Source organism: Squalius cephalus (assembly GCF_949319135.1).
Source record: "Squalius cephalus genome assembly, chromosome: 18".
Classification (NCBI taxonomy): Eukaryota; Metazoa; Chordata; class Actinopteri; order Cypriniformes; family Leuciscidae; genus Squalius; species Squalius cephalus.
Window position 1 is genome coordinate 24,278,071 of NC_137139.1, and position 19,354 is coordinate 24,297,424.

Here is a 19,354-nt window from a genome sequence, read left to right on the forward strand (position 1 = left end):
ACTGAAAGAATCTTTTTTTAATTTCATTTTAATTTAACAGCAAGTCATTGTCCTGTCAAATAATAAAACATGCAATACATTGATGAATATTGCAATACTAAATATTATTTAGTGGACATCATGCACCACAGTAGCCTAGAAATCTAGATGCACCCTAGCGGCAGCAAAATGTATTTTGCAGCCAGGGTAAGTCTAGCAAATCTCCGTTCACTTTCGAGTTGCAAAAACCTAAATTGGGTCAGGCCAATCACATCGCGTATAGAGTAGGCGGGGCGGGCTTAACATAATGACGACTGAGTTGCGACGGTTCCCTGCTACTTGAAAACAAAGAATGGCGGCTGCTGCTGGAGAACAGTCTTTCGAATCGGCTTTGGCTGCGACTCTGGAGGACTTGGAGTTAAGTTTTTCTTTGAGAAAAGAGCAAAGAACGGCACTTAAGTCATTCTTTAAAAAAGGAAGATGTGTTCGTAGTTTTGCCGGCCAGATATGGCAAAAGTTGAATCTATCAACTAGCTCCGCTGTTGGGAAAACGCTCTGGTTGGTTGAAGCACTGTCCTATTGCGTGCAGAGGGAATTTGAAAGACAGCCGTTTATCCCGCCCCTCAGATTGAGCCGTGTCTATGGTGAGTTGCCAGACCTAACATCTTGATGTAGGTCTGGCTTGCCAGGCTAGCACCACAGGGTTAATTGAGCAAATCAAATTAGAGTTTTATTAAGAGTTTGTTTTAAAGAAACGTATCACTTATCAAATAGCATAACTATCTGCATGTGTATTTACGTTTAAAACAATTTTGCTCATCCATAATCTGTTGTGTCCTTGCTTATGTTTTTCTTGTACTGGTATCTTATCAGATCCCAGAGCAGATTCCAAAGACTTCCATAAAGTGGAGCAAAATATGCCCTTATTATGAGATTTCCCTCCAGCTTAGTTCTTATCTCACAGACAGAAGGGTCGAAACACACAACCCAGTCTTTCATTCTTGATTTCAGAATAAATTCCATTGGAAGCAAAAACTTTCAATACAACAGGCAGTTTTCAACTCCTTTAATGGTTCAGTTGGTATAGATTTTGGACGCATTTAAGTCAAGGGACGAGGTCGATGGCCATACGGCAAAAAAAAAAAAAAAAAAAAAAAAAACATTCAATTGAATTTTAAAACAATTAAAAAAAAGCAATTCACATTAAATAGTTTAACAGCTCAAGCGAGTAGGGACAACATGCAATGACGTCAATGAATTAAACAAGAATCCAGAGTGACATTCATATGGTTGCAAAGCTGAAAGGCAACGAACCCAACCTGAAACGCATGTGAGACACGATTGTATGATTCTGATGTTAAGAAACAATGCATAGACAAAACAAGGAGGATTTACAGTTAAAAGCAACCAGATGCACGTTTCTGTCATTGGTGAGATAATGCGTCTGTCACGTGGATAAGTAGCCTTGATGACTGAACACATTCAAATACTTATTGCTGATATTAGCGAGAACTATAAAAGCCATTTCCATAAAAGGACTTACATCCACAGATTAAAAAGAGGTGTACATTGAGGCTCTCGTGACCATTACAGAGCTACTTGAACATATACACCGTAGATCACAATGCAGGCATGCGTCATTTCAAAACACTAGGATACAATAATTATGTTAAGCAAGTTAACAAAACATGAATACGCATTAAATACCGAACATGAATTAATGTTACCAAAAAGGTCAGAGGCCAAAATACAAAATCAAATTGAAAAAGTTTGGTTTTCAATAATTTAGATCTCGTGGGACGTTTAGCGTCCTCGGAATTAATTCTCATATTCGTCTTCGTCTTCAAAAACGTGTTTCACTAGCACCACTGAATCACAGTCAAATATACCGTGCCGCATACTCGTGTCCGAGAACGGCACGTCCTGTTACGACGCTTAAGGCTGAGATTTCCATTTGACATGTAAATTTGTGGTTATTATGGTTTCATTCGTATTAAAAACATGCGGTTACAAATCAGAATTGAAGTTGAAAAGGGTTTGTGTTTGTCTACATTTTAAGACATTGAAAAAATAAATAAGGACCTAAGACATTCATTAGATACCTTTAGAAATATTTTACATAAAAACACAGTTGGCACAACTCGTTCACTTTTCTACTTTTTTTTTCTCACGTTCTGTACAAAAATCTATGAAATTTCACATTAATCCAAACATCGAAAAAACAGATCATGAAACGTCAGGTAATTCGTGTACATCGTTCTGCGAGTGTGTGCTTGTGTATGGGCCTCGGTATCCTCCACAACAACATGAATGTTATTTGGATGAAATTATGAATGTGAACAACTACTAAACAATTAAAAAACCTGAAAATAATAAAGTAAACAAACAAAGAAAATCTACCTGCATGATCCTGTAGACAGTAAAACAAGAAACTACATACACGCATTCACAAAAAAAGAAAATTGTCTGTAATAACAACCCATAAGGCGATTTATATTTTTTCGTAGTTTGACCAGACAAATGAAGCTCTTGGTCCATTAAGTCTCTCATGGGAACAAATATAAAACGCCAGTTTTACGGAAGCATGATGCAAAAAGAAAAAAAACCAACAACTTAAAAACCCCAAATCAAATATTTACCCGCCAGGACTCTTTCTGACTGGTTTGCTGTAAGTCACCAGGTAGTGCGGCCGCAGGGCCCGATAGTGTAACAGTTAGTGTGAGGAAGAAGAGGGGAATGGGGAAGAGAAGGGAAGTGGGGCAACTGGCATGCAGCAGAGCCCCGCCCCTCTCCCGTCTCAGGCTCCGCCCTCTCCATCAGTCAACAGTGTTGTGTTGTGTTCAGCTGTAGTGACTTGGCATGGCGAGAGGTCACTGTCTCCTGTCCTCGGTCTCTGATCTTGAGAAGGCCATCACCACGTCCTCAGCTCCTGGGAAAAGGACAAAACAATCAAAACCAGTGATAGGATCTGCATCAGACGATAACCGGGTTCAACTGTCCGGTTATTATTCCATATTCACAGATTATATGCAAAAAAATAAATAACTATTATCATTCGTATATATTTATTTTTATACATAATCTTATAAATATTTTAAGTAATTCTATAAATATTACAGATTTACAGAATTAGAATAACTATATAAAGAAATTCCAGTCAAAAATGAAATACTTAATTCAATAAGAAGTATACTTAATTTAAAACTATATGCACGTAGCACTGTATACAGCCACTCTCCAAGCTATTATCCTAACAGCTTTATTAGACAAGGAAAATGTAATCTTCACAACGGAGCAAATTAAGTGAGCTTGAACATTATTATAATGGCGGAAGAGCAAACAGGCCGTGTGGTGTATAATTAAACTCAGACAATGCCTTACAATTGTCTGCCTTACAAACATTCCAAAAGAAATCTAGGGCTGTGCAGTATACAATGAATACTGCATACTATTTGTTTAAATAGTATGTAAAATATGCAACGGTAAACATGTAGACAGTGTAGCACAACTGTTGTGTACTGAATTCTACAAGTTCCACATCTCTGAAATCTGCTTTTTGTATGTTTTTTACCCAAAGTAAAAATGTTTTAATGAATGTAATTCTAATAAAATGAGAAAAATAAGTGCATTTAAGCATGGGTTCAAGTCCCAATGAACGCATGAACTGCTGAAAATGTATACCTTGAATGCGATAAAAGCGTCTACCAAATGCATAAATGTAAATGTACTGTGGAAAACCGTACCCAGTGTGCTCTGTTGGTCAATGCAGTGTGGGTCATGTATTCAGTACATACAGAAAGTTAGTATTATTTCGAACAGTGCAAAGGTATCTAAAGTCTGAAATCTGTCAAAATAAGCCTTCTTTTAACAACACTGACCCTACTGACCTCAAATCAATATTTCACACATTCATACTCCAGATATCCTGATCTCTGCCCTGGAGAACTGTGGGGATGGATGAGACGCATTCATAGATCTCATCCATCGTAGATCACATTCATTTGTGTTGTGAATACAGAGCAGATACATTTGACCTAAGTTTGTCACATCAACAGCTTAACGTCAGGGTCAAATCAGCATCTGTTTTTGCAGCATGCGGCATGAGACACACGACACCCACATTACCAACCACTGCTTAGGATTTTCTGTGCCGCACCGATAAGAAATTCGACTCTATAAACCAAATCTACTACTGTCCATATCTGAAATACGAGAGACCCGTGTGTGAGCCAAAACAAACACTGCAAGAGATGTCCTTTAAAGACATTAAAATGTCACCCGCGGATAGCAGGAAGTCTGTGCGGCTTTTAAAGCAGCAGCAGTTTGTGATTTCAGTCAGGTTCGGGCCAAGTTTTATCAAGGGAAGGCTCTAATCAATTCCAATCCTGAATTAACGATCCTGCCCGGGGATGGAAAACAAACCCCTGCAAACCAGGCAAACAGGATTTGTAGGTCCAGCTGTCCCTAGATGAACACGGATTAATAACAATACCACAAATGTGTAAACAGTAGTAAATAAACAGCAAAACGTGAGCTCTGTCCAGATTATTTTAGGTCTGGACGTCTGAAGGTCAAAGGCAGTTTGCTGCACAGGAAGGGCGGATGTAGTCCAATATCATATGTTTTGCAACCCAGTTATGGACCTATTTTTTATTCTAAACATGGTTTGAAGAAAAAGTAGTGTTTTGACTGACCTAGCTGAAGCTTAATAAGCAGAAAGCAGAATGTTAGCATGCTAATTTCCTCTGCCTTTCATGTGCTCTAACCTACAAATCAGACACTCCACAGCCTCAATATAAAATGACCAGTTTTATTCTCCAGGACTTCTTCTCAAAAAGCAGAAGAAACGCATTCAACATCAAAGGTGCCATTTTACCTTACTAAAGGTCTGTGTATTTTGGAGTATTGCACTTAAAACTAGGCATACTAGACAACTTCTAAGTCTGTTTTATGTGGTTATTGGCCTAACACTCAAATGAAGATACTCTTTAAATCAGTCTTATTAAGTAGAAAGAGTAAGAACAATGACTTTTCATCTTTCTGATTAAAACAAAGCAGGAACATTAGCACACAGGGAGACAGTGAATTTGATCCAGACAGCTTCAGACGAGTGTTAGCACCTTACTGAAAACACTGAAGCTTCACACCCTGTTCACAGGTTGATGTCGTCTAATTCTACTGAAAACGGGTCTAATTTCAGTCTTTCCGACGCTTTAGCTTACAGCAGAATAAAACAAATACTCTTAATATAAAAAGAGCAATGTTTTGAATGATAGTCATAGAATCAGCGTTTATACTTTTCAGGAAAATGTCTCCGATGCTGAATGATGCTGAGTATTGAGATTATTTAACCATCAACAGTATGTCTTTGATCCTGTATCATCTTTACAGTTGCATAATGCTTGCGTAACGACCTGATCATGATCAAGGATGAAGCTTTATAACAACTGACAGGCTGCTCTCAACATCCTCACAGTTAAACTGAAAGTGCGTTTAAGCGGAAGGAGGATGGAGAGACAGTGGAGGAAAATGTCCCTCTCCATCTTCCGCCTGCCTTCGCTACGATCGCGCCACTCCCTGCGACACACGCTGTGTCAGGATCACAAGCCAACGCGCCGCAGACGTCACAACCCTCATGAGCCGTCGCCTAGCAACAGCACAGAATCAGATTGCATCACAATCCGGCAGGCAGCAAACACCTATGAACACACAGCATCACATCCCGTATCACTGCCTCTCTCCAATACTGCCCTGCTTAACCTCGAACCACAATCCCGGAGGAATACACTCACCCTAATCCATTATCATATCACAAAACACCTGTGGTCTATGATACTGAAGGGACAGTGCTTCAATTGTGAAGGTGAAATCTCTGATAGGAACAGCTTCGTTAGACGAACAAGCTCTAATTTTAATTAACTTAATGGCGCAATCAGTAATTTTTACCTCAATAAAAAGTTGCACACAAATAGAAATGAATACAATAAAAAAGAATTAACACAGTAATTAGATAATAATAAAAGCTGTTTTATGGTGTGGGTTGCCTCTCAATGTAAAATATAAATGATCTAAACCTAACAAAACAAAAATACACTAAATATGAAACTACTATTACCGGTACTATGTGGACCTTTAAATCAAAGTCACTGTATGATTAGAGGTCATTTCCTAAATCGTCCCTGTTTAACAGCAATAGTAAGTCTGTCACCTGTGAATCATCTGATAATAGCAATATAATGATGACACCAGACAGGGCACTCTTCTGATTCAAAGATGATGGCATTCAGATCACCGCTGAGGAACTGCGATAGCAGGTATTACTGGCCATTAGGAAGTGTGCTTAAACATGGCCAGAAGTGAGTGTGTGGGACTGACAAACAACCACACATACACCCCCACACCATTCTGTGTGGATCACGCAAGACACTTCTACATCGACAAAAACTCAAAAGTAGCCAAAAGTTGACTCACGGAACCAGACATCCCATTTCCATTTCAGTGCTAGAGATCTAGCTGTGGGCATAATCGTCAATCAGACTAATTAGCTTTAGTAACACACTATTATATAATGAATTGGAAATCATAGTTTTTTTTTTTAACCAGTGCATCTATACTGGTATTTCTGTTACAGGCAATGTCTGTAGAGGTGACTGAGGGTCTGACCCATGTCAGGAATGCAGTGTTTACTCATTTAGCCCTGCTTCCAGAGAATAAATATGTACTTGTTTTGTTTTGTAATTAATTAGCTCATGCAATTAGATTATTAAGATTTTTATTTTGTAGAAAGAGAATTGTCAGTTTGAACTTTATTCTAATCTTCTCATGATAGCTGTATGAGACAAGAAAGACAACTGTGAAGGCCAACAACGGAACAAAGGAACAGAACGCCATGTTCGGATGTTGCTAAAGTTATCTGAACTGTTAGCCATGAATCAGAGGCTGTAGAAATGACATCAACTGATTATCCATTTGACTAAGTATTAGTGTTTCCGTATGTTAACTTAGTTCGAGGCTGGATCCTCTTACACACACACATATACACACACATACATATATATATACATACATACATATACATATATATATATATATATATATATATATATATATATGTGTGTGTAAATATATATGTATATTTATAGAAATATGATTAAAATTAAATAATATACTGTATTATTTAATAATTAATAAATAAATAGAATAAAAAATGTATACATTATTATAATAGACCCTAAATGTTACTTTCTCCCTTCCACATGACAGTGTAATTTCTTTAAAGCAGGTTCTGTGGCTCATTAATTTTCTTATCAGGGGAAACAGACATTTAGACTATTACTACTGCAATTAGAAACGGGTCACAATCTACAGCAGAAGAGGATAATGATGTGAACAGCAGGATGGCGACAGGGCTGTTTAATAACATCTACTGCATTATTATGCTGTGCAAGTGGACCACCTAAAAACACTGTTTCACAGCTGGCAAACAAACCGATTGTAGTTACAATGAACAAAAATGGACTGATTAAGGTTAGGCTTAAATAGAGCCTGAGAGGAAATTATCCATGTAAACCTTTATATCGTTTTTTTTTTTTTTACCCTCTTTAATTTTAGCGATGTAGCAAAAGTAATTTATTCAAACCATCATCAAATCTATCAAATAAAAAATGGCTTATAGTTTGCACACACTATGAGAAAATGATGTTTTCTGTGTGTTTTGGGCAATGACTCATTGGTTCAGTGATAAAAGGTCTTAAGAGCGCTGTCTGTGTCGCATCAGTCCACTGATGCAGTGCAGTCTGGGATTAAACTGTCTGAGGATTATACCAGCAGACACAAGACAAAAGACTGTTGACTCGGCTGTGTCGGTCTAAAAGATGGATAATAAACAACTAACTCATGCATAGCTTTGAACTCTTCTTTAAAGGGCAGGCACTTACACAACAAAGACAATAAAGCTTGTAAAGGAGGACGTAAAAGAGCAGCTTCCTTTCAAACGCTTTGTCACACAGACAGGACCAAATGAGTGAGTGTGATGTTCTCACACCATCCATCTGTAATTAACAATCTGGCTTGACTGAAGGTCCCCTAATGAGGCCTGTTCCACTCCCTCATCCACACACCACCACGAAGCCCTTGTCCACCCCACTCGACACTCAATTCCATCGCCATGGAAACTGTCTACTGTACTCACTTTGTTGTTCAGTTCCCAAGGCATCCATAAAAGGGGCGGTAGGCTCTCTCACAGCCTCGTTGTCGGCTTTCAGCCAATGATGAGGATCAATCAGAGACTGGCCTGCCACTCGTGCTTCTTTTGGATCCAAATTATTAAGATTCCTCTCGTCTAATTTATATATTTTATAATTGTATACAAAAAATAAATTATTAGAAAAATAAAAATTGTATGAACGGGACACCAAATGCACATCTTCGCCTAATTATTGCATAAATAAAGAGTTGCCTGATCATTTTATCTCGGCTGCATCTATTTCTTCAGGCCTGTTAATGAGTCTGCTTGGCATGGTATAAAGCTTTGAGCTGCATGAACTCTCAAAGTTCTCCTACGCCCATCATCCTCCCCCAGACACCACCATCCAGTTTCATCCTCTAAACTTCAAGGCCTTAGATGAGATTAAAGTTGCATTATAAAATTTAGAATATGCGTCTATGGTAATTAGCCAATTAGATGGTCCCATATGCAAATTTGTTTAATCCGTAGACTAGTAAACAGGGAAAGTAACAGGTTTGGAGCATCTGAAGGAGTAAACATACCAGGTTTGTACACAACTGAAGAAAGTCGGAGTGCAAAACTCACTGTTGCAATGCTTGGGTGCTTGGCTGTTGCTAAGGTGTTCTGGGTAGTAGTTCTGGGAGCCTATCGACAAGTATTAATGTAATCAATCAAACCTGTCCAGCTGACATCAAAACTGACCGCATTCAGAATAGCACGATCATGCCAAACATTTCTCTCTCAGAAAGAGCGAAAGGGAAAATAAAAAACATTCAACACAGAAGTGTTTATTCACATGTGAGAACAATAGCCATTGAGAAAGTGAAAGGGTCAGCATCAGTGGTCCGAGTCTATTCAGTTTGTTCGTCTGCACACAAACGTGTTACTGTGCCCATCACAGATGAACTCCCATACGGTTCTTAATAACATAACATTATTGACAGCAGCCCTTTAATTTACCCCAGAAATCTGAGAGGCTTGCAGATCAGTCATACTAGTAAATGTAAAGGATTTCTTTTTTGTAAGCATTATCAGAAGCAAATGAAGCCTTATCTGCAAAGCTATACTAGTCACTGGGTGACTCATTTTCCAAGGTGTTGGACGCAAACACAGGCTCCTCTGAGACAGCTGGATACGTAAATAATTCATCCAACTGTGGTATAGTCCCCTGAGATGCGGCACTATTTTGCCTGATGTGAAAGAGAAAGCATTAGCGCGAGAGTGTGTAGAGCTAAAGTGCCATCTATATGCACCAATACTACACAGTCATCAGTCAGACTAGCGCCGTGAAAGGTATGAAAGCGAGGCTGTGAGGGATAGACACATTGCGGTTTCAATAGCATCCGCTGTATAAAGCTCTTAGATCACTTATAATGTTCCACAGCTCATGTTGTCCAGAGTTGTTGGTTTACTGAAATTTAACATATTTAACACATATTGGTTTACTCCCCTAACATATTCCTGATGGCCCTCATCTGTGCATTAAACAAAGGTTGTTCTTCATTGCGTGTTGTTCATTAAGTCCCTTTCATCTCTGCCTCATTAGACTGCATTTGATAGACAGAGATCGCTTTCATCTTAGGGCTGCCGTTTCCATTTTTTTATTCTAGAAACACATCACATCTTAAAATCACTCACCAACGATGGAAGATTTCATAACATTGGAGCAAACACACACAAAGATCTGCTTAAAAAGGATTTTGAGCAAGAACAATCCCAGATGTGCAATACACATCTATTTCCATCTATCTTGTGCTACTGCATTATTTATAAAGATCCTTCCAAAACGATCACTTTACAACCAGGCTTATATGCATATTTAATGAAAACAAAATGTGTGCTCCACACTTTTATGCACCACATGTTAATGTTATTTACAACATTAAAATGTTTCCCCTGTCAAAAACATATAACATTTTACAGAGCATGTGAACTCTATGACAAGGTGATCAGTTAATGCATCTTAGAAAGACATTACAGTGTCATTCTCACTATAGCATATAACTGAGTGAATTTAACTCACTCTAGAACTTTAGATCAACTGATCAGAGTTAAAAACACAGGAAAATAACATTTGTAGCGTTCAAACTGCCTACTTGAAATATTTATGTCGTGCTAGCGCCTCCTTGTGGAATAAGCTACAGCATTACATTGTCCCAATATAAACAAATCTTGCTAATTTTATATATGTGACCCTGGACCACAAAACCAGCCACATGGGTACATTTTCTTTCAAATTTAGATCTATACATCACTGTTGCTGAATAAATAAGCTTTTCATTGATGTATGGTTTGTTAGGATAGGACAATATGCGGCTGACATACAACTATTTGAAAATCTGGAATCTGAGGGTGCAAAAAATCGAAACATTGAGAAAATCGCCTTTAAAGTTGTCCATGTTCACGATTGTGCTGCATTCACTCACAAAAATAAATGTTTTATATATTTACGATAGGAAATTTACCAAATATCTTCATGAAACATGATCTTTACTTAATATCCTAATGATTTTTGGCATAAAAGGAAAATCGATAATTTTGACCTTTACAATGTATTGTTGGCTATTGCCACAAATATACCCGTGCGACTTGTGACTGGTTTTGTGATCCAGGGTCACATATATAAAGAGAGACACAGACAGACAGACAGACAGACAGACAGATAGACAGATAGACAGATAGATAGATAGATAGATAGATAGATAGATAGATAGATAGATAGATAGATAGATAGATAGATAGATAGATAAAATCTAATATATGCATGATCTAAAGTCACCTTTCCCTAGTATTTATGACATTTTAACGACACCATTTCAAATGATGAACTAAACAATCAGGAAAGGAAAGACAATAATTCTTCCAATCTTTCAATGCTACCTTAGTAAATAAGAGTGTTAGTGGTAAAGGGTGGAGGTGTGATGTGATGTCATAGGTTTGGTCAGCAGTAAATGTTGACTTACCCTGGTCAATAGGGTGCTGTGGCAACTGACTCATCTGGCTATGCACCACGCCTGCATAATTCCGCAGAAATGCTTCCTCATTTGGTGTCAGCTGGAAGGGTGGGGACAAAAAAACACATTCACATATGGCAATGAAAATCCATGCCAGTGTCTGCTTAAGAACTACACACAGGTTTTAAAATGCAACTAAACTGGCATACGCTAAATCAGTTTAAAGGAACAATGAAACGATCACCATATTCAAGACAATGGCTGGTTTCTATATTTTAAAGAGAACATAAATATCCAAACAATAATCAGCTTATTTTGCATTATTAATCAATCAAAAAAAAAAAAAAAAGTTTTCATAGTCAATAAAATGTAACCAAGATTGTGCAGCTAGGGGAACAATAATATTAATCAATTACCCGTTTCTTAATGATGCCATTTAATCCTCACAGACACTAATTCTAATTATTTCTCACAGAACATTTTTTCACTCAGAAATGTCACATTACTTATGTTAAAAAGGAATGCTATTTCATGTCGTCTTTAAAGCACATCAGAAGATGTCTTATTCTCACTGGTCTGACACTTACATTTGATCCCATTTTCTTGAGCATGAGCAGCACCCGCACCTTCTGCTGGATGTACATCTCCTCAGGAGACTTGCCAGGGGCTTCCTCTCGGTTCATCCCCCCTGCTCCTGACGCACTGCTGAGCAACCGCACACAGAAGATTCAATTATTCATACCTCAAATTTATTTTCAGAACTCGTGAGTTGAATACATTCCTGCTTGGGTTTCATACAAAAAATATAATGCATGAGGGCCAAAAAATGTGAATTACATCTAAAATTAACTGCAACGAACATTTATTTGGTAACACTTTACAATAAAGTTTCATTAGTTAACGAACTAATAATGAACTGCACTTCTACAACATTTATTGTTTGTTAATTTCAACATTTACTAATACATTAATAAAATCAAAAGTTGTAATTGTTAACATTAATTAATGCACTGTGAAGTAGCATGAACAATCAATGAACAGCTGTATTTTTATTAACTAACAAATATATTGCTAATGTTTAGTTCAGGTTAGTTAGTACATTAACTAATGTTAACAAATGAAACCTTATTGTAAAGTGTTACCATTTATTTAAACGGAACAGATAGAGATATAGAGAAGAAAAAACATTTCTACCTGTACAAACTGGCATTCATATCTGGCTTAAATATCAAACCCATCATAACCTTTGCAGAAAGCTTCTAATTAAGGAGAATGACAGTGTCTGAAGTCTGAACACACTTCAGATCATGGAGCAGGTTGACAGCATCATAAATGGCCCTCATGCATATTTAATGGAAGATCTAACAGTGCTGCCAGCTTTCCCTCGTCTTGCTCACTTCCTAATGACCTATTTTCAAACTTGCACTCAGTGTGAAACAATTTTAAGGACCTTGAGGAGCAAAAGAACAGAACATAATCACAGATGAGAAAGCCACATGCACAAGCGCAATTTTCAAACCGATCTGATGCCTCAAATGTTATTTTCCAGAAAAAGCATCACAACACAAACAAAGACAGTCTGTGGCATGTAATCCATAATCAATGTGATAATGCATCTCACACCAATGTGGGAGAAGAAAAATAAACAAATTCACAGATTGGCACTCACAATAGAGCAAAATGAATGACATCAAATATATTCGGGGGTTTTGTGAATCTGTCAGATTGAATCCTTTGGCGACATCCAGAGCCTGTGATGTCTCACGCCCTCTTATCTGCACAAAGAGCCTCTAATACAGTACACGTTGACAGCTTGTTTGATGTGGGGTTAGCCTATATTTCATTGAAAAGCTGGCTCATGGCTCCAACCCTTTATTGCACGACAGATATATTTGTCTGGCCTTGACTTTAAGAATAACAGTACCTCCCCATGGCCAATCTGGCGTGTTAACAGCTTATATTTCTGAAGGCACTTAAATGTAAGCCGGGAAAAGATATAAAGACAGAAAGTGGTAGAGAAACGAGTAACGCTGGCAAAATAACTAATCTACATTTCCTCTTCTACAGTCACAGACTCATCAGTCACCAAAGGGCCGTGCCATCAAAAGGGCTTCATATTCAATAAAGCATGCACTTTATTCTGGCAGCCGTGGGGGGATGAGGAGTGCTCGCAGATGAAAGACACGAGAGGGACCGGAGAGGCAGCTCGGCAGCTCTGTGACACCAGGCACACCTTCAGGGGGGAGACCGTTCACTCTCCCTCTCGCGCTTTTGATCATGACTGTCCTTCCTGCTGGAAACCAGGCAGGCCAGACAGCAGGCAGACTCACTGCAGCGCAATTCTGCCGCAAACACGCAAGAAAAGCCTGTGCAACAGCACCATTACTTCACCCTTCCAAGACTTTCAAGGTATGAATCTCTAAAAAATGGCCCATAATCTCTCAGGGCTTTAGATCTGTAGCACACCTCAGCTCTGGAACAGGTGTTTTGTCTGAGCAAGTCTGCAGATTTCATAAAATATGTGGATGTCAGACTGTAAAAACGGGGAAAACCATTATCAAAATCGTTTGTTAATCAAGCCATGACACAACACAAGATGACTTAAAAATATAAAGTGGTATATTTAGGAAAAACTCATTTGGAAAAGAAGAAGTTATGGATGCAAAACATTGGAAATCTGACTATATAAATACATACTTATATATACTTATACATACTATAACGTTCTGCCAGTTGCTTTAAAAATAAACTGTTCACAATGAAGCTGCAATCTATAATTTTACATGCTTTAGCCATTGGGTTCCCAAAACTGTGTCCTAAATTAATTTCCCAGACTCAGAGTATAATTTTTTTTTTTTTTTTTCTTGGCAATCTCAAGAGTAATAAAATTATACTCATAATACCAATAAAACTTTATTAACATAGAAAATATAAATAATCAAAATAAATACAAATATTTTATTAAGCACTGGCATTTTATCACATTCATCTCAAACTCTGCTTTAGCACATTTAAATGAGAATAAATATAGGAATCATGTAGGAAATTCTACAGGATATCCCTAGAAGACATAATTAAATATAATTAGTATGAATAAGTAATACAAATATAAAAAAAAAACTCTAAAACATTCCACAGATTCCACACACACTCCTCATCAAGCGACAGGCAGCATGTTACCTAAATCAAATCTTTTTTCACAAAGAATCCAAGCGAAAACATCAATGTAATCAGTTTTATTGCCACCAGATGTCATTTTAGACTTTGCCTGATTTCACAGTGGAAGATGTCAAATCATGTGACGATGGGTCCTTTGGGCTGACGGCTAAATATAGAACACCTCTCCTCTGGTTCAGCCATGACCCAGGCTGCACTGAGGCTCAAATTAGTGTCATTTGGTTTCCCACAGTTTAATTGGGGCTTAATTCAAATTACAACATAGAGAAAAGCAGATAAAGTCAAAGTGTTTTAGTCTTGGTACGGTCGCTGGGAGTTATCTCACTGGTGCAAGGTCATAACATTGAGTCAAATCAACGATACTGCAAAAGATCTGTTCATCAGTGACTCCTGCCACTATCCATGTAGGGAAGGTGCAGAAGCTCTGGAAGGAGATCCACAATCCAGTTAGCAGCTCTATTTATAGACTCATCAAGTCATTTGAATCCTCACAAACCGCTTGCAGAGAAAGATTCCTCAATTGTTTGAACATCACATGTGACAGCATCTGAAATTCATCTTCAACTCAAGAAACATCTTTTGCAGAAGGTCAGTATGAAATATCTGAATATGGGCAATTCCACGCAAAAATGTCACATCCATAACGCCAACTAAATACCATTGCATTGTGTTGGTGTTATGGATGTGACAGTTTTGCGCGGAATTGCCCATATGCACAATTCCCTACTGTATAGTATGCAAAAAGCAGTGTCTCAAACATCATTGATGCTCGTGTTGAAATGGGAGCAATTCCCTGCAGCCGTGTTCCAACACCTTAGTGGAAAGCCTTCCCAGAAGAGTGGAAGATAGGGAGGACCAACTCCTTTAGAAATGCACATGGTTTAGAAATTACGGTGTGGTGTTTGGGTCTATATACTTTTAGTCTTGTAATGAATGAAAAGCAATCAAAATCCTTCTGTTGACCAGACCCGAACTAATTCAGCTCATCAAAAAAGATGCCCTCAAAACATAAAAGTTTCAGCTTGTGACTTAAATGAAAAAATAATCATACAAAAACTGCTGTATTTGAAGCCAGAAGGTTAACAGTTAGCCAATCACCATCTAAAACACAATTGGCACAAATGGTTTTCCATAGTATACAGATCCCAGGCCACAGGGTTTTTTTCTATGGATCTTAATATGTTACTTAACTCTGTCAGTGAAAACAGGCAATGCTGGCTTGAAGAATTATTGGATGGGACCAACTGCCAAGCCCCAAAACTAATTTAACTTCTGTCAGTGAACATGTCATCCTTCCTGACCAGCTTTTTTTCAGTTTAGTTTGAGAGAATTGTGAAGCAGCAGAGGGCACTGTTCTAGTAAGATCTATTATATGGCTCACCAACCCTTGACTTAACTGAAATCCATTTACATGACCAAAAACTAACCGGGCCAATCAGCATCCAGTAAGTCAGGTTATAATTAAAACCAGACCTGTCCTGACTTTGTTAATCTTTCTCTCCCTCAACTGTCCAGTCTACTTTGAATAAAATAAAATAAAGTCAGAGGTGATTTTAGCAGAAAATATGGCGTAGTGAAATTTTTAACCAAAGTACAGACTTTCTTTGAAGTCTTGCTTGAGTTGTTTTTGTGCCATTTTTGCCAGCAGATATGATGGGAAACTAGCCGTTCACATTTACAGTGTGGAAACAATAGCTTCTATATTTGACAACAATAGAGATGAGGCAGCCAGATGACAAATAACTAGGTCATAACTTATTAGCAATGCATGACCCAGCAATGCAATGCTCAAAATCACACAGAAAATACGTTTTTAAACCTTTTTTCAATTAGTTCACCAAGAAATGAAAATTCTGTCATCATTTACACGCCCTCAAGTTGTTCCAAACCTGTATGAGTTCTGCTGAAGAACTAATACTATGGAAGTCAATGGTGCCCATCAACTGTCTGGTTATCGAAACTTTTCAAAATATCTTCTTTTGTGTTTAGAAGAAGAAAGAAACTCATACAGGTTTGGAACAACTTGAGGGTGAGTAAATGATGAGAGAATTTTCATTTTTGGGTGAACTCACTTTAAGTAAATCACAATTTACTTTTTATGACAAGGTGTGAAGTGGTTTAAACCGTACTGAAGATTTTGAAAGCTTATTTTGTCAATGCATCATCTCAGTATTCAGTATAAGTGTTTCACAAGACGGTTGTTATGCACCAGAGCGTTTGTCATGAATCACAATACAAAATCCACTGCAGTGGGAAGCTCCCTTTGGGATCACTGCTGCACCGGCTGTCGGAAATATACAGCTACGTGATATGACAAGACAGTTCTCTCCATAATACGATCTAGGTATTAACTCGTAGCTCAAACACTAGGCTATATTTCAAGGTAGAAAGTCAACCCTGTCCTCATAGGGTGTGGCTAATTCGTCTGGGATTGAAGATTTAAACAGGTAGAAGTTCATAACTCCAATTAATACTTAGGGCTGTCAAACGGTTAATCGCGATTAATCGCATCCAAAATAAAAGTTTGTGTTTACATAATACATGTGTGTGTATGGAGTATAATTATTTTCTATATATAAATACACACACATGCATATATATTTAAGAAAAATGTGTTATTTATATGTAAAATATTTATATATAATATAAATTATATATATTTATATTATATATACACGGTATATACATGCAAATATTTCTTAAATATATACATGCATGTGTGTGTATTTATATACAGAAAATAATTATACACCGTACACACACATATATTATGTAAAAACAAACTTTTATTTTGGATGCGATTAATCGCGATTAATCGTTTGACAGCCCTAAATTATATATATTCTTTTTTTACACACACACATTTTTCTTCTTTTAAATTAATATTACATTTCCCAAAAAGGACTGAGATTGTTAATAGGTAAACGAAAGGTTTTGTCTTCAAAGTCAGAGAAAGTGAGCCAAAGAGGATTTTGCTAATTGCAACAGAAAGAATCAACATTTGCAGCCAACGAGGCTTATTTAAGCCTGAATTCCGGCCTTGATCATGTAAGAGCAGGCCTGTAAGGCATATTAGACCCAGCTTGTGTTGTGTCTGACGGGACAGAAAGGAGAGGGGGTAGGGGGATGCCAAGCGACACCAGGGGGGCTGGGCTCCCCAACAAAAAAAAAAAAAATGTGTTGAAGCTTGGCTTGGCAGGAGGTCGGAGTCCATGCCTAAGCTTGTAGCTCAAAGGCAGCTGATGATCTCCCTTCGGGACGCAGAGGTTGAGCGGTCCATGAGCCGCACCTGCCCCCCCCCTTACCATAGAGGAGGGGAACCATCTCTCTCGGATTCAAAGAGCTAGAATCCCTCAGGAGAATGTGAAGACTAAAGAAAAACAGTTTCACTTCCAAGTTCACAAGTAGCTGGCCCTGCCCTGTCCCGTCAGCTCTCGAAGCCTGGCGTAGTTCAAGTGCCCACTACAGGCAGACTGCCAGGTTCATAGCCGAATGTGAGCCACACTGCAGCTGACAGATGTATTCTGTATTCACAATGAGTTTAGTGTGTGGAAAGACTAAAAATAGACTATCATTGCCACTAAGACATGATCAAATGGTACAAGTGACTGAGATTCTTTCTGAACTATGAGTCTGAGATAATCAAACAAACTTATAAAAATAAAATTAATGCAAGCAAACACAAGAACTCAGCATAAAGTGTTCCACGTTTTCCCCCATTAAAAACAAATTAAATCAAAGATATAAACCTTCCTGTAGCTCAAACATTAGAGCATTGACGCTTGCAACACCAAGGTCATGGGTTCGATTCCCAGGGAAAGCAAGCCTTGTAAATCGCTTTGGATAAAAGCGTCTGCTTATACATGCAAATAAACCTGCAATCACAATAAATATACAAACATATCTGAGCATTCACAGCAGCAGATTCATGTGCTGAAAGAGGGCTAAAGGCAATGAACGTAAACAGTATAACGTGTATAGATAATAAACGGCGTAATTAATATGCATATTAGATTAAAATTCGATGTATCGGTCTAACACTGAACTACAGCAGACAGTTCGCGGACTGGAATCACTCCAGTCCTCTTCTCTCTTCCTGTGGCAAAACCCGCGCACAAATCGTTCATATATCTTTAAAATGAAGAATGTCAGTCAAACAGACTTTCTTTTATCTACGACTATGGTGTTTAAAGGAGAAAAGTTAGTGTGAGTAAGATACAGGGGGTGTTTTAATAGGCAAACCGGACAGTGGGGCTGTAACAAAGCCCTGAATGAAGTTCCCACAATTCCCATTCACACACACACACACATTAGCTCGCTAGCAACAGAAAACAGCCAAACCGCTTCAATTCGCCCCTCGTTTTTGGGCGTAATTTTTTACATCCAACTCTAACACCTCCGCTTTGATGGCTTACCTCTCCTGGTCCAGGATTCTGTCGTTTTTGTTGTATTTGAGAGCTGTGTTGTGTATAAGGAGGAGTCCTGTTCCGGGGTCACATCCCGACAGTCGGTAGCGCTGGAGTGACTCGAGAGCCGTAAACGCGCCGCTGCTGAATCAGTTCCTGCCGGAGCGCGACGCGACTGACGCCAGCAGAGGGCACTGTGGCGCTGCCGTACACTGGATATAAACGACTAGAGATCAGTGAGCAAGAAAAGAAAAGAAAAGAAAAGAAAAGAAAAGAAAAGAAAAGAAAAGAAAAGAAAAGAAAAGAAAAGAAAAGAAAAGAAAAGAAAAGAAAAGAAAAGAAAAGAAAAGAAAAGAAAAGAAAATATATAGTATCCTGTATAGTATATTATGTTATATTATTATGAGAGCAATAAAAAGTCCTAACATTCTGAGAACGTGAACAATAAATACATAAAATAAAATAAATAGTTTTTTAAGAAACATTGATCTAGTGCTGATCTAATCTAGTTAAATAAAATATAAAAGGTTTTATACATAATCATTATATTATAGCCTTTTATATTAGAATGAGAAATAAAACAACATATAACACGGCATTAACTGGCAGAT

The 19,354-nt window shown here is 37.9% G+C and overlaps 1 protein-coding gene across 1 annotated transcript; it reads right to left on the reverse strand.

Annotated features, from left to right (window-relative positions):
* Positions 1 to 1,028: 1,028 nt before the first annotated feature.
* ctnnbip1 (catenin, beta interacting protein 1) lies at positions 1,029 to 18,905 on the reverse strand. Its single transcript, XM_079848196.1, has 4 exons — positions 18,753 to 18,905; positions 11,748 to 11,865; positions 11,170 to 11,260; positions 1,029 to 2,908 (listed from the first exon to the last, which is right to left on the reverse strand). Exons 2-4 carry the CDS (start codon positions 11,841 to 11,843, stop codon positions 2,850 to 2,852), a joined length of 246 nt encoding a protein of 81 aa, XP_079704322.1. The 5' UTR covers positions 11,844 to 11,865; positions 18,753 to 18,905; the 3' UTR covers positions 1,029 to 2,849.
* Between the last annotated feature and the right edge of the window lie 449 nt (positions 18,906 to 19,354).